The sequence below is a fragment of the Eumetopias jubatus genome, unplaced genomic scaffold (genome assembly GCF_037043125.1).
Source record: "Eumetopias jubatus isolate StellerSeaLion01/CBP00866 unplaced genomic scaffold, mEumJub1_p1.0 scaffold_8, whole genome shotgun sequence".
Classification (NCBI taxonomy): Eukaryota; Metazoa; Chordata; class Mammalia; order Carnivora; family Otariidae; genus Eumetopias; species Eumetopias jubatus.
In genome coordinates, this window is record NW_028274814.1 from 46,170,676 (window position 1) to 46,189,837 (window position 19,162).

A 19,162-nucleotide genomic window follows, 5' to 3' on the forward strand; every position below is an offset into this window, starting at 1 on the left:
GGCTGCTAACACAATTGAAAGCCCAAGGCAGAGTTCTTAAGAGGTGACACTAAAAGCAGGATCCATAAAAGAAAAAATCCATAAATTGGATTTCATTAAGAACTATTGCCTCATGAAAAACCTTGTTATGAGGATGAAAAAAAACAAACGAATGAGGAAAAGTATTTGCAAACTACATATTTTTTAAAGTAGATGAAACAGGTCTCTACTGGAAGATCCAGGACTTTCATAGCTGGTGAGAAGTCAGGCCTGGCTTCAGAGCTTCCAAGACAGGCTAATGTCAGGGGCTAATGCAGCTGGTGACTTGAAGCTGAAGCCAGTGCTCATTCACCATTCTGAAAATTCTAGGGCCCTTAAGAATTATGCTAAATGTACTCTGCCTGTGGTCTGTAAGTGGAACAGCAAAGCCTGCAGGACAGCACATTTGTTTATGACATGGTTTACTGAATAGTAAGCCCACTGTTGAGACCTACTGCTCAGAAAAGATTCCTTTCCAAATATGACTGCTCACTGACAATGCACCTGATCACCCAAGAGCTTTGATGGAGATGTCCATTGCAATTCATACTGTTTTCATGCCTGCTAATACAACATCCATTCTGCAGCCCATGGAGCAAGGAGTAATTTATTTATTTTTTTTTTTAAAGATTTTATTTATTTACCTGACAGAGAAAGACACGGCGAGAGAGAGAACACAAGCAGGGGGAGTGGGAGAGAGAGAAGCCGGCTTCCCGCACAGCAGGCTCCATCCCAGGACCCTGGGATCATGACCTGAGCCGAAGGCAGAGGCTTAACGACTGAGCCACCCAGGTGCCCCGCAAGGAGTAATTTCTTAAGACTTTTGAATCTTATTAAGAAATACCTTTTAAGTCTACAGCTGTCATTGATAGCAAATTTTCTGATAGATCTGGACAAAACAAATTGAATACTTTCTGGAAAAGATTCACTATTCTTCCCCCCTTTTAAAAGATTTTATTTATTTGACAAAGAGAAAAGTGAGAGAGCACAAGCAAGGGGAGGGGGAGGCAGAGGGAGGAAGAGGGAGCAGACTCCCCACTGAGCAGGGAGCCCGATGTGGGACTCGATCCCAGAACCCTGGGATCATGACCTGAGCTGAAGGCGGACGCTTAACAACTGAGCCACCCAGGGGCCCGGAATTCGCTATTCTTGACGCCATTAAGAACATGTTATTCAGGGTTAAGAGGTCAAAATATCAATATTAACAGAAGTTTGGAAGAAGGTGATTCCAGCCCTCATTGGAGGATTGAGGAATTCAAGACTTCAGGAGAGAAAGTGACTGTAGATGTGGTTGAAACAGCAAGAGAGCTAGAATCAGATGTGGAGACTTAAGATGTGCCTGAATTGCTGCAACTTCAGGATCATGAGAGTTTCTTCTAACGGGAAGAGCAAAGAAAGTGGCTTCTTGAGATGGAACCTACTCCTACTGAAGATGCTGTGAAGACTGTTGAAATGACCAAGGATTTAGAATATCACATTAACTTCATTGATAAAGCAGTGGCAGGTTGGAGAGGAGGAGACTCCAATTCTGAAAGAAGTTCTACTGTGGGTAAAATGCTATCAAACAGCATAGATGCACACTACACAGAAATTGTTCTTCAAAGGAGGGGCACCTGGGTGGCTCAGTCATTGAGTGTCTGCCTTTGGCTCAGGTCATGATCCCTTGGTCCTGGGATCGAGCCCCGCATCGGGCTCCCTGCTCCGCGGGAAGCCTGCTTCTCCCTCTCCCACTCCCCCTGCTTGTGTTCCCTCTCTCGCTGTGTCTCTCTCTCTGTCAAATGGATAAATAAAATCTTAAAAAAAAAATAAATTGTTCTTGAAAGGAATCGAGGAAGCAAACTTCACTGTTGTCTCAGGAACCTGCCCAGCCTCCGCACCTTAAGCAACCACCTCCCTAATCAGTCAGCAGCCATCAACATCAGAGGCCAGACCATCCGCCAGTAAAAAGATTACCACTGGCTGAAAACTCAAAGGGTAGTTAATATTTTTAGCAATAAAGTATTTAATTAGGGCCTCTACATTTATAGACATAATGCTTTTGTACATTTAATAAACTATAGTATAGTGTAAACCTAACTTTTATATGCAATGGGAAACCAAAACATTTATTTGACTCACTTTGTTGTGATACTGGCTTTATTGCAGTGGTCTGGAACCAAACTCACAATAACTCCAAGGTATGCCTATAAATAGAAGATAGAAAATAGAATAACAAAGAAAATTAAGTGGAAATAATTTTTAAAAGATTCTAGAAAAAAATATAAAGACAAGCAAAGGCAATCCAAAATACACATCATTGGACTGCCCAGAGAAAACAAAAGCAATGGAACGGAACCATTCTGAAGAAAGCACTCAAAGATACTAAATGAAACCGAAAGAATACACCATGTTCAAGAGGAAATGATCCAGAATGGTCCAAACAGAGGGCTATTTGAGGAGCTATCTTCAAAGATAAAAGACCCTTTTGAACAGTGAGGCAAAAAGAGACACTTAAGGCTTTGGGGGTGAGGGCGGGGAGGCGGGGTGGCGGGGAGCAAGCTGGCCTTGGCTCTCATTGACACTCAGCATTTACAACAGAACAATTCTCTCAATATCCATGAGCAAGAGTGAGACGAGAAGTCTTTGAAGAAAAAAAGTTTTAGATTTGAAGAAAAAAAGTTTTAGATATGAAAGAACTCGGCATTCTGAGTCCTTTCTGAAGAAAGCTCTAGAGAACAAACAAATCAAGTCAGGAGTAACTGGATTAACTACGGAAAAGAGTTAACAATGAGCATTACATATACATAACTGGAGGAAAAAGGACTTTAAAAAAGTGAGCAGATAGGAGTAACAGAACAAGCAGTGGGAATCTAATGACGTAGAAATGACATAAAGTTCAGGGGAAGACGGGACAAGATAGGAGAATAGTTGGTTCCTATGCAAACTCGAGTTTAGTGCGACAAAGCTGAACACCAAGAGATAACTGACTCAAATGCAAATTAAGAGGTGGATAAGACTGAAGGATGAGGGAAGGGAAAAATGTAATAATCACTGTTCACATAGAAAAATAGGTACTGGGCGCCTGGGTGGCTCAGATGGTTAGGCGTCTGCGTCTGCCTTCGGCTCAGGTCATGATCCCAGAGTCCTGAGATCGAGTCCCACATCGGGCTCCCTGCTCCTTGGGAGACTGCTTCTCCCTCTGCCTCTCTCTCTCTCTCTGTCTCTCGTGAATAAATAAATAAAATCTTAAAAAAAAAAAAAAAGAAAAATAGGTACTAATGAAAGTAAAAGGTATTGGGGTGCCTGGGTGGCTTAGTCGTAAGCGTCTGCCTTTGGCTCAGGTCATGATCCCAGGGTCCTAGGATTGAGGCCCTCATCAGGCTCCTTGCTCCGCAGGAAGCCTGCTTCTCCCTCTCCCACTCCCCCTGCTTGTGTTCCCTCTCTCACTGTGTCTCTCTTATAATAAATAAATCTTTATTTATCAAATAAATAAAATCTGTCAAATAAATAAAATCTTTAAAAAAAAAGAAAAAATAAGACTATTAAGGAGGTTTAAGTTTTATGGGTAATCACTAGAGAGAAAATTTGAATTCTCCTAAATTCCTGAAGAACTACACACATACACAAATATAGCTGGCATGATAAAATGAGATAAAAATCACCCACTGAATTATTTTTAGATTGCATTAGACAAAAAACCTAAATCTTTGCTGCATCAGAGTCACACAAGAGGATACAGAAGGCTGAATAGAAATAGGCAAATTATACAATTCCTTTATAAATCTTGATTGTCATTCTAAGAGAACATTCATATTCAAAATACAAAATATTTGAGGATGAAGGATTATAACATCTTTAGTTTACTTCCAAATATCTCAGTAAAAAGTGTTAAGCATGTGGGAATGCAAGCTGGTGCAGCCACTCTAACAGTATGGAGGTTCCTCAAAAAGTTGAACATAGATCTACCCTATGACCCAGCAATTGCACTGTGTATTTAGCCCAAAGATACAAATGTAGTGATCTGAAGGGGCAGTTGCACTCCAACGCTTATAGCGTTGCAATATCCACAAGAGCCAAACTACGGAAAGAGCCTAGATGTCCATCAACAGATGAATGGATAAAGATGTGGTGTATACACACACACACACACACACACACACACACACACACACACACACACACACACACACAATGGAATATTATGCAGCCCTCAAAAGGAATGAGATCTTGCCATTTGCAACCACGTGGATGGAACTAGAGGGTGTTATGCTAAGCAAAATAAGTCAATCAGAGAAAGACAATTGTATGATCTCACTGATGTGTGGAATTTGAGAAACAAGGCAGAGGATCATAGGGAAATGGAGGGAAAAACGAAAACAAAACCAGAGAGGAAGACAAACTATAAGAGACTCAGGAAGGAAACTGAGGGTTGCTGGAGTGGAGGGGGGTGGGAGGGATGGGGTGGCTGGGTGATGGACATTGGGGAGGTTATGTGCTATGGTGAGCACTGTGATTTGTGTAAGACTGAGGAATCACATACCTGTACCCCTGAGACAAATAGTACATATATATGTTAAAAAGGAAAAAAAGGTAATTGACTAAGCAAAAAAAAGTGTTAAGCATGGCTAATATCTGAGATGTATACATACTTATTGGTCTATTCATGGGAATTTTGTTCAAAATTTCTTAGAGTTAAAAATAAAAAATATATGCTTTAAGGGGCACCTGGGTGGCTCAGTTAAGCATCTGCCTTTGGCTTTAGGTCATGATCCCAGGGTCCTGGGACGGAGTCCCACGTTAAGCTCCTTGCTCCGTGGGGAACCTGATTCTCCCTCTCCCTCTCACTGCCACTCTGCCTACTTGTGCTGTGAACTAAAATCTTTTTTAAAAAGTTGTTTTTTAGATTCTGTATTTTTGACAGAGAAAGCACAACCAGGGGGAGCAGCAGAGGGAGAGGGAGAAGCCAACTCCCTGCAGAGCAGGGGGCCCAATACAGGGCAGGGCTCCATCCCAGGCCTTCAGGATCATGAACTGAGCCTGAGGCAGATGCTTCACTGAGCCACTCAGGCGCCCCTAAAAATAAAATCTTGAAAAATAAAAATGTAAAATAAAGGCAACAAAAACAGAAACTGACAGCTCTCCTATAATGCAATCAGGGAGGAAATCCAACGTCAGTCCCTCAGAACACCTGAGAAAGGAACTCAAGTGGGAAGATGGAAGAGCTATAGGGTATATGTGCTTCGGTGCAAAAAGTGACTTCCCTCTCACATCACCCACTTGAATAGGTTTTCCATGAAAAATACTAATACATGCCTCCTAGTTTTGTTGCAAGCTTAACAAAACTTCAAGCCTGCCCGCACTTATCCATGTTGGTAGACTAGGACAGCTAGACTAGTTCTAAGTAGAATAACCTCTGAAGACCTACTTTGGTAGTGAGCAGAGGCTATTATTTAATATCCCTCCCTAACATCACTGTTGCGCTTGCCATTTGTTGCAGCCAGTCCTCCCAAGTTCATGCTGTTTCTGCCTCCACCCCATTCTGAAGACTAACAGATCATTCCATACCTGTGTACTCATCAGCATGGGATTTAGTTCTTCACCCAGGTCTCCAGTTGCTTCTTTCCATACCGTTCTTGTAAGTGAACAAAACACTTTGAACACATGCTCTACCTCTATCTTCCTCCCAGTTTTCGAGAGCTCTTCCAGAAGGTGGTATGTACAAGTATTTGTCTTTTTTAAAAAAAGATTTGAGAGAGAGATCACCAGTAGGGGGTAAGGTAGAGGGAGAAGCAGGCTCCCCACTGAGCAGGGAGCCCGATGCGGGACTCAGTCCCAGGACCCTGGGATAATGATCCAATCCAAAGGCAGACGCTTAACCGACTGAGCCACCCAGGCACCCCAGTATGTGTGTCCTTGCTTTCTAACCTCACCCAGATGTATCAAGTGCCTTTCCAGTAGGACAATATCACACATTAAAATGCCAGAAGTTTACATTCTAGCAATGTCATGAGGATAAGAACTCTTGTTCACTGAATACACAAGTAAAAACAAGTTAAGAAAAGAACAAGACTCTTTAAGAGGTATTCAAATAAGTCAATTTTAATAAGATCCTCTACACACACATTTGCTACTGAAAATTGAAATAGCACAAAAAAATTTTATTACCATTTTTGAAAACCACAAAATCTAGCATATACATCTGCCCTAATCATGCTCTAAACCAAACCACCCAAAGTTTTCTGTGTACTTCTGCACAAGTTACTTGGCTTCCAATTTTTGAGGTTAGGTCTTGTCTTAATGACTTCAGGCCTCTCAAACACACAGGCAACACTCAAAACCTATTAGTGCTTTCTTAGGTCAAATCAAAAGGTGGACATATACTGAAGTCATTCAAATGCAAACTACAGGATTCCTCACAAATTATTTGTATGAAGGTAGAAAAGATACAAAAGACTTTATAATATCATAGATTACCAAAATATTATAGTTTGCCCTAACATAGAGCAGCTTTCCCAAGCTGCTGCAAAGTGATCCTAAAATCACTAGTTAAGAAGAAACCATACAAGAATAAAGTTTATGTTTACATTGGCTCTATGTCACAATTATTCTCCATGCTGGTTTCCTCAGAAAGATCTTTATGATAAAGGCAATAATGGCAGCGACATCTAAATCTTTCTACTCTTGATTCACCCTGAAAAAAAGTGAAATGGATTAATTGCATTAATAATTTAAATAAAATGGATTCATTGCACCATGATGAGATGTAACCAAGCCTCCACCCTCAAATCTAGGCTTGGTTATTATAACCTTTTAAGTTGTGCTCCATGCCAACTCAGGGCTTGAATTCACCACTGAGGTCAAGCTGAGATCAAGTCGGATGCTTCACCAACTGAGCCACCCAGGCACCCCTAGAATAGCCTTTGGAATACATTTTGGAGGGCAAAGAGGAGGCAGGATTGAAATGTATGGGTACCAAAGAATATCAGATTGTGGGTCATTTTGTGATGGTAGCATCCGATTGTCAACCAGTAAAATATATCCTAGTGTCATTCTCTGAATGCCTTAAATGTAACTTCTTCTGGACCCAGTACTCAAGGTTGTTTGCCCTTACTAGAGTATCATCATGACCATGTTTCTGACAGCACTTGAAAAAGTACAAATATACCGCCAAGAGTTAACCTTAATGTAAACATAGACTTGAGGTGAGAACGTGTCAGTGTAGGTTCAACTGTATGAATTTATCACTGGCATGGAATGTTCATAGTGGAGGACACTGTGTATTCAGGAGGTATATGGGAACGCTCAACTTTCCACTCAATTTTGCCATTCATCTAAAACTGCTCTAAAAAAATAAAACTAAATAAAAATTACAAACATGAACTGATTTCTCCAGAGTTCCCAGAGATTCAAAATCAAATTCCCCTTTCCTCCTCTCAAAAACAAAAACCAAAAAATAGAAACCAGACAGCCACCCACATGTATAGTTTGAGAAAATCTTTTACCTCCTCAGCTTCCTTCTGCTGTAGATCTTTTTGAAGCTTTATGGGAAGAAAAAAATGTATTTATTGAAAACTATCAAAAAGGTTGGATTACTAACATTATTATTACATTACATCTACCGTAAAAAGTTGGAGAATCTTAAAAACACAAGTGTTACTCACACCCTGCGCTCATCAGTATGATTGACTGACTGCTGCCTATCATTCCTAGTGGCTGTTGAGCGCCCTGGTGGGGCAGTGCTGTCTGCCCAGATCCCATGAACCTACCTGGGGCCCCGGGCTGAGGTAGCGCTGGTACTGAATCATTCGAATCATCCTTGCCATCCTTTCTTTCCGAGCAGTTAACAAAGTCCTTACTCCAGTCCTCCTCCTGCTGCTGCTAAGGATGCGCTCAACCAGCCCCTGTGGTTTCTTCTCTCTGCCCTGCTGCTGGGATGGATATTCTGGTAGAGGGGAAGGGAGTTTGATACTAGAATCGAGAGTCAATTTACCAAGATTCTTTGTTAATACTTCGGAGATAGTTTGAGAGGCACCTGTAAGAAAAGAGAAAAGTTAAGATCCATTAGAGTGCATTGCATCATCCAGAAGTCACTTGTCTCATGCTCCACGTAGATCTGCTCTTAAGCAGGTTGACAATGGACAACGGGAGTTACTTCAGCATGGAAGATCACACATAGCGAGCACATTACCTACTCTGCTAACCTAACATGTTGCATGTGGTGAGACAGTACGTTTGAGAATATGCTTAAGAATCCACTATGATGGGACACCTGGGTGGCTCCATCGGTTCAGCGCCTGCCTTTGGCTCAGGTCATGATCCCAGGGTGTTGGGATTGAGCCCCATATCGGGCTCCCTGCTCAGCGGGGAGCCTGCTGCTCTCCCTGCTTGTGCTCTGTCAAATGAATAAAATCCTAAAAAGAATCCGTTATGATGGGGGCACCTGGGTGGCTCAGTCAGTTTAGCAGCCAAATGGATCTCAGCTCAGGTCTTTATCTCATGATCTCAGCATCCTGAGACGGAGCCCCCTGTCATGCTCTGCGCTCAGAGTGGAGTCTGTCCCTCTCCCTCTGCTCCTCCTCCCTCTTGTGCTCTCTCTCTAAAAATAAAGCCCTAAAAAAAAAAAAAGAAAGAAAGAAAGAAAAGAATCATCCACTATGATGGGAAACAGTTCTTGAAAAAATTGTTCCCGCTTTTCCTGTTATTGGTAGTTCTGAAGGTTAGACATTTTTCCCTCCACAGGGTCAAAAGGTACCTAAATATTAGTATTCCAACTGGAAAAACATGTGATTCCACCTGGAAAAACGTGCAGGTTTCCTATTTTCACTTGTGTTAATTTGTAATAGAAGGGGGGAAGAGACACACAACAAAGCATTTACGCAAATCAAAAATCAGTAAACAACTTTCAGCAGTTCAACTTGATAACACTTATAAATCTCTTAAACTTTCTTGGCGGGGGGAGTGGGGTTAGGGGGGTAAAGGTCCGTGAAATAGACAAGGAAACCCCAGATACAACCGTCTCTCCTTAAACAGAACTAAGAAGCTGAACTGACTGTTACCCTCTTCACTTATACCCAACCTTTCCATGGTACAAAATCTCTCCACTCAAACTCCAAAATCAGCCACTCACTTGCCTCTTTGATCCAAACCCTTATGCATACCCCGTACACTCTCAAGACTCATATAAAGCAGTTTACATTCATTTTGCCCGTGTGTGAAAGCACTAAGTAAAAGAGTCAGGATCCATTTGACTTCCAGGGACTTGCGCACATGTAAAAATCCCTAGTTGGGAATCATCAGGTACTAAGGCAGGGAAAGCCGAGTTCGGATTATACAGATACCCTCTCTTTGTTAATTTTCCCTTTGTATACATCCACCCAGGTTCTTTCCTCAAATATGGGGGGAGGTAGGTCTGGACTGGGGAGAGGCAGGGGGAGAAGATGCTGACGGAATAGAAAATATCAGCAAGCTTCCCACCCAGCTTTCTAGCTGCCCAGTGAGGACTGGCTCAAAGCCACCCACCACCATCCAGCCCCACCCATTAGTCCCAGCAATAAGGTTTCAAATCCATTGAGTGGTTCTCTGTGGCCAAGCCTGGGGTTGGGTTCTGCGATGGGAAGAAGCCAGGAGAGGACCTAATTGGCAATATTTCTGGAGCACTGTTCCTCAGAAAGCCCTCCAGAGTCTGTCCTACTAATTTACATTATAGAGCACATTCACTGGCTTTAAGTGTTCCCCTTTTTTCAATTTCCTCTGAAAAGCCATCTCCCTGCTTAACATTCCTAAAGGGTAAATTTAACTGGAAAACCAATCCAGAAAATGCTGGTGAGATTAAGAAAAACTTTAGGTTAAATTAAGAGTTTAGGTTTCTTGTATTTTGTTCCTTTTCACATTCCTGACATGTATTGCTGATAGGCAGACATTTTGAGCCACGACCTAGGAGAATCCCAATTGCTCTTCCCCAGAAACAGAACTGAAAACATTTTTAAGTGTTCCTGAACATAGGAAGTAAACCATGCAGCTCTCAACACCCCTTTCCCAATTTCCCCCCTGCCCTCCGTGTTTCTTCACTGGGGAGACCTACACAACCTTGGCCCTCCTGCCTGGAAGACTGAAGTCAATATAAGAAGGAGGGCAACCTCTTCGCTCTCGAACCCCCTGTCATCAGAAAGGGTACCATCTGGCTTACCCGAGCCTTCCTGGGAATTCTCTTCACTGGGCATCTGAGATGACCCCAGGGCCCAGGTTGGGTAAAGCTGCTTTGGCGAATCCATTGGAAGCCTGGTCACAGACCGAAGCTCCTCCTGGATCTTCGGGGTCCAGTGGGAGGTGATGCTCAAGACTCAACTTGCTACAAAATACCCTGGGAAGAACTTTATAGGCCAGGAGGAGCAAGAAAAACCCAAACTCCTTTGGAGTGGCAAGAGAAAGAACAAACCTCAAAGCTCCCATCAGGTTCCCTCTTAAAACTACAGATAAGCCAATCAGCCAGCCTATTTTAATGTAAATGCTAATGGTTAAAGGGATAAGGTGAATGGGCGTAACCCTATTAGTGGACTAATAGGGTGATGCTTCATCTGCTCCGCATTAAAACAATCATACTCTCCTACACGTAGGTTGGAAAATTTTAAAAGAGCCTCTGTGGTTGTATCTCCCTAAGGTTGCCTTGAAAATCAGTTTTTCCAAACTACTTCTGGAAATGGCTACTGGTTTGTGAACTGGGCTCTACAGTGTTCTAGTGCAGAGAGATGAAGGGTGGTCCCCCCACAACTGCTAATTAATTCCCAATTAAATTAATTGAGAAAGTTCCCTTAAAAGTTTTCCTTGCCTGACATCTTAAACCTGTGGATGCTAGTAAGGGAACAGAGAGGAGAAATAAAATGTCTGTTGGAAACACTTCAATAGCTTGATATTTTATGGACGTGTGCTTTGGATCTGTAATTTTAGTTTGTTTTCTAGACTATTAATTGAATTGCATTTTTTGTGAGCAGCTGAAATTAAATTTATAAATTCCCACCCCCACCCCAATACTTGTACTGAACTCTGGCAACAAGCACCAACATTAACTGCTGATTTCTGCAGGAGGTAGAGAACAAGTCCCTCCCCCCTCTGGCAAAATGCATGTTTTTTCCCATCTCCTATTTAATGTACAGCTTCCCTATACCGGCTTCAGCTGGAAATCATGAGAAAATACTCAAACGCAATCTCGCTTATTTTTACTAAAAAGCAAAAGTCGAAGTTCTGATTAAGAAATATTTTTGTAGGAGATGAAGAACAGCCATAAATACACATTAGGTTACAATACTTTATTCAAATGGTTCTCAAAATATATGGCCTCCAGACAGGCAGCATCAACAGCCCCTGGTAACTTGTAGGATATAATTAAAAAAGCACTGAGCTCCAACCCAGATCTGCTGAATCAAAGAGGCATCCAGCAGTTTAGCAGGCCTCCCAGGTGAATCAGAAGCACTGCTTTATGGCACGCTTAACTCTCCACTCCTGGTCTGTTCTCAGCGGTTCCCCCTTTGCCATGGATACCTGTCCCCTAGCCGTCTCTCAGAATTCTGCAGGAGACATGAGGGCAAATATCAGATGGCAGGGGTGTAAGATTAGGAGGTAAGACAGTGAAAAGGGCTGGCATAGACTCTCACTCAAAAAATCCAGGTTTAGAGAGAGCCATTCCTACAGGAAGGTGTGGAATATGGATGGTGGAGATGCAGTTTTCTTCAACATGACAGAAGCTGAGCCAACAGAAGGCATCTGCCTTTGGCTCAGGTCATGATCTCAGGGTCCTGGGATCGAGCCCCATATCGGACTCCTTCCTCAGTGGGGAGCCTGCTTCTCCTTCTCCCTCTTGCTTGTGCTCATTATCTCTCTCTCTCAAATAAATAAAATCTTAAAAAAAATAAACTAAAATAAAATAAAAAATCTTTAAAAGTTATAACAGCTTTCTAGTTAACATGTTTTTTTCTTTATCGTATGAAAGATGAGGTAAAAAACCAAACAGAATGAAGCAACTTGAAAACAAACAGGGCGCCTGGGTGGCTCAGTTGGTTAAGTGACTGCCTTTGGCTCAGGTCATGATCCCAGGGTCCTGGGATCAAGTCCTGCATCGGGCTCTCCCTGCTCTGTGGGGAGCCTGCTTCTCCCGCTCCCTCTGCCTGCCACTCCCACTTGCTTGTGCTCTCTCTCTCTGTCAAATAAATAAATAAAATCTTTTAAAAAAAAGAAAACAAAACAACGCAGACTATAAAAGAATGCATCAAGAAAATGATACCTAATGTCTCAAGAGATAAGAAATCATTTGTAATATTTTTGAAACAAACAGGATGCCCCTTTTAAAGAAGGAAAAGAGCAAAAAAAAAAAAAAAAAGAGTACCTGGATTTAGACATTTGATATTAGAAACAAACAAAAAAAATGGTTTGGAGACAAAAATCGAAGATATTCTCTTAAGTAAAGCAGAACCACAAACAGATATAAAATAGAGAAAATATAAGAAGAGCATTTAATATCAGGAATATAATGGCTCAGATTCCTCAACAACATTGAATGCCAGAGGATAGGGAAAAACACCTTCCAAATTCTGAAGGAAAATACTTCCCAACCTAGAAATCTATATTTAGTCAAACTATTGAGCAAGTGTGGAACATTCCCAGATACTCAGTTTCTCAAAAATGTCACCACCAGGATAGATTCCTTTGTCTTGTGGGGAATTAACTTGATACAAGAACACTACCAGGCAACTACTCCTAAGGTCATGAAACTGAAAGGCTCACAGACCATATTAAAAAGCTCATATCTCAGGCACCTAGGTAGCTCAGTTGGTTAAGCGACGGCCTTTGGCTCAGGTCATGATCCTGGAGTACCAGGATCGAGTCCCACATCAGGCTCCATGCTCAGTGGAGGGTCTGCTTCTCCCTCTGACCCTCCCCACTCTCATGCTCTCTCTCTCTCTCTCTCTCTCATTCTCTTTCTCTCAAATAAATAAATAAAATCTTAAAAAAAAGAAAAAGGAACTTGCAGCATATATATGTCCAATAAAGAATACAATAATACTAATGAATAAAAATCCATGAGGGGGTGCCCAGCTGCCTCAATTGGAGAAGCCTGCAACTCTTGATCTCGGTCTCATGGATTCAAGCCCCATGTTGGGTGTAGAGATTACTTAAATAAATAAAACAAACAAAAAAAATCCATTAGATGAATTTCAAAAAAAGCAAAGATTTCTCATTTGAGGAAATATGAGTAAAGTAACATATAAAACAGTTCACTTCTACTTGAGTTTTAAAACCCTAATTAAGATAGCCTTTAAACTTTTGCATGGCAATTTTAAAATAGAAAAACTAGGAAAGATGTATGGTGAGATTATAGTTGGCAGCTATAGCTGGTAGCTGTGAGCCAAATCTTTGAAATATTGTCTGCAAATAGATATTAAGAGCTTTAAAATAGATACATGCAAAACATGAGATTTGAGATCAGGTAAACCGTTAAATTCGTGTTATCTCTAGTGCGTAACACATTACGGAACCATGGACATGAAACGCTTGAGTGAATCAAAACATCATACCAACATCTCTACTTAGACAATTATTATTAAAAACCAAAATTCGACTGAGTAAAATTTAAAGATCTATATTGGGTTTATTCAATGATCCACGCAATGGGACAGCATCCCATTCAGTGGATAGAGACAGTCCCAATTGGTTTCCAAGTCATTGGCAGTGGGTATTGCGGCGGGCCAAGCCGGGGTTCTTGCGCCGAGATGCTTCAAAGCCTTATTAAAAATGTTTGGATCCCCATGAAGCCCTACTATACCCAGGTTTACCAGGAGATTTGGTTAGGAATGGGGTTGATGACTGTCATCATTTATAAAATCAGGAGTGCTGATAACAGAAGTAAAGCTTTGAAAGCTTCCAGTCCTGAGCCTGCTCATGGCCATCATTGACCGGCTGTACTTGGAGCGCACGTCCCATGGAGCATCAGTCTGTAAATCTCAGCGCGCTGTTAGATGGGAACGTGGAGCACTGCCATACACTTGTAGACGTGTTGTGTCCCCGTGGCATGAATAAATGTACCTGAGGTGCACCACTGCCCCCCCCAAAAAAAGAAACAATCCCAATTGGTTTCAACTTTTTCTGTGTGTTGGGGACGGTTGCCATTATTCTTCCCTTGGTCCTGTAACACTCAGGCCTAGCTTGCAGAGCAGGGAGATTTTTAGGCAATCTCTAAGAGATACAACTAGAAAAGATAGGCTCTTTAAATTATCCAAAAGAGGGGCGCCTGGGTGGCTCAGTTGGTTGAGCGACTGCCTTCGGCTCAGGTCATGATCCTGGAGTCCCAGGATGGAGTCCCACATGGGGCTCCCTGCTCAGTGGGGAGTCTGCTTCTCCCTCTGACCTTCTTCCCTCTCGTGCTCTCTATCTCTCATTCTCTCTCTCTCAAATAAATAAATAAAATCTTTAAAATAAATAAATAAATAAATTATCCAAAAGAATTGTAGAAGCTGTCATTTTTTTTTTTTTTTTTTGGTGAGAGAATGGAATTGGAAGCATATCAGTTCTAATTTAATCTCAATACCCACCCACCTAATTATTTCAGTCAATGGTTCATTTATTTTTCATTGGACTGGCAGATAGGTTTACTTGATAGGCTAAAAGGAGGTAAGAATTGAATTTCTAGGACAGTCCCACCTACCGTTTTACTGGAAGTCTGCTCTAATTGAGCTGAAGTTCTTTTCAGATCAACTTGAAGCAAAATGTCATCTTTCTGTTCCGGACTTCCGGGAGGAGGCCAGACCTAGATCTGTTCAGATCTAGGTGGAACTTCAAGCTGTGACTAGAGCTCCATGGACCCACCATAGAAGTTTACCTTGAACTGGAGTATTCACAGATGGGCAGGGAAGAAAATTAACAGGAAGACACAGAGAAGCCGATAAACCTCTTTTTGACAAGACAGAGATAAGCCAGATAACCCTCTTCTTCTTTTTAAGATTTTATTTATTTATTTGAGAGAGAGAGAGCACAAGCAGGGAAGAAGCAGAGGGAGAGGAAGAAGCAGGCTCCCTGACGAGCAGGAAGGCTGACGTGGGACTCGATTCCAGGACCCGGGGATCATGACCTGAGCCAAAGGCAGACGCTTAACCAACTGAGACACCCAGGTGCCCCATGATAACCCCTGTCTTGACAATGGGAAATGTCATATTCTTTGTATTAATTTCCAGTCCTTGAAGGAGGAATATAAGTACAGCTCTTCAAGCCGGAAGCAGGAGTATAAGTCCTTCTTGTAGCAAAACAGGAGGGCAAAGGGAAAATTTGTTAAGGGTGAACAACATTGTTAAACTATGTTAACTATGCATCGCTAAGAACAAGACAACAGGCCCAAAATGGACTCACTTGTGCTAAGCCCCACCTCGCCAAACCAAAAATTAATTACAATTTTGGTTCTCCCTAGAAACAGAATCTCAAACCAGTCAACCAGGGATCACCTGATCAGCACTAGTTAGGTAATCTGATAGACTCTTGCTATCCCCTATGGGTAAATAACCTTGCCATAACCAATCTGCTTTTTGCCTAAGTATAATGTCCTGTTCCTGCCCCCTTTTGCCTTGAAAGTCTTTCATTTTATACAGCCCTTTGGAGCTCCTTTCTATCTGCTAGATATGATGCTTCCCCGTTTGAACTGAGTTTTGCTCAAATAAACTCTTACACATTTTAATATGCCTAAATTCATCTTTTTTTACTAAATCAGTTCATATCATTTTATTCATATTTGAGCTCCACTGGAGTCAGTGATGAAGTGTCATCTTTCCTTCCAAGAATGAAGTCTTCAGGTAACATCTCAGGTGCTACCTGAGCTAACTGGTCATCACAAGAAGGTAGAGTCCATAATTCCTCGAATTCAGAGGTTTCTCTTTTCTGGAGGTATCAAATCAATCACCATGCTGCCAAAGTCCACACAGAGCCAATCATCAGGGTCTTTCCCTTCTCTTACTATGAGACTCACTTTTATATTTCGGGCATTTGTACGTTTTCACAATGTGAAAAGAAGTTCTCTACTTGAAAGGGTTTTCTACTACCAATCACGAAGTAATCTGTATATTTCATTTCTGTTGGACCCTTAATCTCACAAACGTCTCTTGCATTTTCTAGTCTCAAAAGCAAAACCAGCATATCGATGTCAAATTTAGGGCCAGAATGATATGCAGTGCCTGACTCCGGGTGCCCCAAGCTGGCTGCCCCTCCGCCGGCTCAGTAGGGCCACTGCCGCAGTGCAGGGCACGCGCGAGTTCTGGAGTCAGGCAGGTGGGGCCCAACGCTTGTCCCACCTTCCGCCAACCCCGCAGCGGGCAGCCCCCCAGGCGGGTCCAGCACCCTCTGCTACCCTGCACCACAGCCGGGTCTGCATCCACTGCCCCACACTGCTTGCTTAAGCTTATTGTTTTGTTTTGTTTTTAATTAACATATAATGTATTATTTGTTTCAGGGGTACAGGTCTGTGATTCATCAGTCTTACACAATACACAGTGCTCACCCTAGCACATACCCTCCCCAGTGTCCATCACCCAGCCACCCCATTCCCCCGCCCCGCCCAAGCTTAGCTTTAACAGTACAGGACGCTCCAGTCCCCAGACTCATTTCTGGAAAGGGGGATGATAAACAGTGAAATAGCTTCATCTACTGGAGGTCTTCATCTACATGGAGTCTTTAAGATCGGATGAATGGAATTTTTAAAATTCTAATCTGCCCCAAGGGGTTGAACTGATGAAGCTGGAATCTTGGCTGTCCTTTCTCTCTGATCTGTGGAGCCCACCTTTTCCCTCCAGGTGGCTTCTCTAGCTCAGAAGTGTTTTCCCTTCAACTGTGCCAGGTTGGTTTCAGGTCAGGCAACAGAGCCGCAGGCAAAATTAAAGTGTTGCCCTCAGGGCACAAACATTCTGGTGGATGGAGACAACAAACCGTAGATCCAAAATATAGGGTAGGGTAGGTAGTGAAACATATTCCAAAGAGAGGTAAAGCCTGGTAAAGGAGAGGGGAAAGCTGCTGTTTCCCAAACACACAGTTAATGAATTACTCGATGTACTGCTCTGGGCTCGCTTCTGGTGGGGCGGGTCTCCCCTTGCGGCCCTTGTCCTTGCTTTGGTCCCTCTGCCCCGTGGGCGGCACCCCCGTGCCCGCCAGTGTGTCTCCTCTGCCTTCCCTCAGGTTCTCCACTGCGCCTCGAGTCGAGAAGCCTGTTTCCACTGGCGTCTAGGGCCATCTGCCTGGGAGTCGGGCCTTGAGGCCTGACACACGGGGTGGGGACAAATGGTCGGGTGCCCAGCACCTGCACCCACCTCGGGACCGAGGTCTCTGCAGCCCCATGCGCCTGCCGAGCGCCCAGGCGCCCTGCGCTTTGCCTCTCTCCCCGCACCGACTGCGGTTGCCTTCCTTTCCGCGAATCCACTTTAGTTCTTGAAATTCCACAAGGAAGAATCAGTACTCCCCGGGGTCGAATCCTGGGTCTATGATCAATTATTGAACAGCTTAGTGGAAAACATTTAACGACTTTCCAATATGAGAGTCGGCTAAAGAGCAGCCTCCCAGACGGGGTTCTGATGGAAAGTGCTCAGTATGCGCTGGGGCCGTAAATTTCCCAACATTTGTGGTTTGAATGAAGATATGGGACTCATGAAAGTACTGGTTAACTAGTAAGTTAGGCCTATCAGAAGAGAGGAGCAAATACTGCCGGCATTCCCAAGTTTGCTTAAAGACGAGATTTCAGGAAAGACAAGGAGGTAATGCTGGTGAGGCACAAACCAAGTGGAACATTGTATTTCAGCTTTGGAAACCCAGTCCGGAGATCAAAGGAATGCCTTGTGTCTTTGTTCCTGTTGTTTCATTGACTTTCTGCCTTGACTTCTCTTTTTGAGAAAAGGAACCCAGACACAAAGGCTTGTTGTCTTTCCTTTGTTTACCTGCGAAGAACCTCTGGTGCAGTCCATTGTTCCTTGTTAAAGAGGATATCTGACTTGGGGGGCAGGCGGCAAGGGACTTCCAGAGGAGGCATTTCACCCTACAGATTTTATTTACTTTGTCTCCTTTCACCAGCCGCATGCTCAGAAATGCTAGGCAGAGGGCCTCAGCCCTGGTACCAAGCCCCCATCCCTGTTCCAGAAGGACAACAGGGCAGGAAGATTGGACACCAATGCTTTTCAACTTCCCATAGTACAGTTTCCATGATTCCTTGTCTTTTACCTCCAGCTCTGTCTTTCTCGTGTCATTATCCTCATTTCGCAAGCCAGCTGTATAGTTTGAATGCTTTTCTGATTTCAATTCGTTTTTATTCCATTTTATTTATTTGCCCCAAGAAGAAACATCAGGACCCATGGGATGCAAGTGTTGTAGAATTCTAATGTCAATGAGCACTGAGCATGCCTCATGCCTGGATCTTGGTTTCTTTTTTTATTTTTATTTTTAAAGATTTTATTGATTTATTTGACAGAGAGAGACAGCAAGAGAGGGAACACAAGCAGGGGGAGTGGGAGAGGGAGAAGCAGGCTTCCTGCCGAGTAGGGAACCCGATGCAGGACTCGATCCCAGGACCCTGAGATCATGACCTGAGCCGAAGGCAGACGCTTAACTAACTGAGCCACCCAGGTGCCCCTGGATCTTGGTTTCTAATACCATTTTCTATAGAAAAGGAACCAAGGCTCCTCAGGGAAATGGTTATTTCTAGGATTGCGGCAGGAAATATATAAAATAAATCCTGAGCACTTTGTAGTGCCAGAAAGTAAGGAAGTGTTTAAAAAAAAAAAAAGAGGGGCATCTGGGTAGCTCAGTCAGTTAAGCATCCAACTGTTGGTTTTGACTAGGGTCATAATTTCAGGGTCATGAGAGCAAGCCTCACGTCGGATTCCTCTGGGCACGGAGCCTGTTTAAGAGTCTCTCCCTCTCTGCCCCCCCACCCCACTCATGTGCTCTCTCTCTCTCTCAAATTAATAAATAAATCTTTAAAATAAAAAGAAAAAAGAAAAACAACACAATGCACACATTGGTAGGGGCATGTAAAAGGAAAATATGAAGTAATATTGGATTCTAACCCAAAGTATAAAATAAATATCCATGAGTCCCTATGGATAAAAATAACTGATTCTAGAAATTGGCAAATGGAGGAGAAGAGACAAATCTC

General features: G+C 42.9%; 1 protein-coding gene and 2 pseudogenes across 1 annotated transcript; 1 reads left to right on the forward strand and 2 right to left on the reverse strand.

The window, feature by feature from the left end:
* Nucleotides 1–6,577: 6,577 nt before the first annotated feature.
* Nucleotides 6,578–10,268, reverse strand: LOC114221635 (developmental pluripotency-associated protein 3-like). Its single transcript, XM_088025700.1, has 3 exons — nucleotides 10,184–10,268; nucleotides 7,764–8,029; nucleotides 6,578–6,688 (listed from the first exon to the last, which is right to left on the reverse strand). Exons 1-3 carry the CDS (start codon nucleotides 10,266–10,268, stop codon nucleotides 6,578–6,580), a joined length of 462 nt encoding a protein of 153 aa, XP_087881826.1.
* A 3,438-nt stretch (nucleotides 10,269–13,706) lies between these two features.
* Nucleotides 13,707–13,977, forward strand: LOC114221706 (ATP synthase F(0) complex subunit j, mitochondrial pseudogene; annotated as a pseudogene).
* Nucleotides 13,978–15,753: 1,776 nt separating this feature from the next.
* On the reverse strand, nucleotides 15,754–18,040 carry LOC114221652 (mitochondrial assembly of ribosomal large subunit protein 1 pseudogene; annotated as a pseudogene).
* Nucleotides 18,041–19,162: the final 1,122 nt, after the last annotated feature.

Coding starts and splice junctions, on each gene's coding strand:
- LOC114221635 (XM_088025700.1), bottom strand. CDS start 10,268: ATGGATTCGCCAAAGCAGCTTTACCCAACCTGGGCCCTGGGGTCATCT. Junction 8,030..10,183: donor GAATTCCCAGGAAGGCTCGG/GTAAGCCAGATG, acceptor CTTTTCTTACAG/GTGCCTCTCAAACTATCTCC. Junction 6,689..7,763: donor ACCTCAGCCCGGGGCCCCAG/GTAGGTTCATGG, acceptor ACTTTTTTTCAG/GGTGAATCAAGAGTAGAAAG.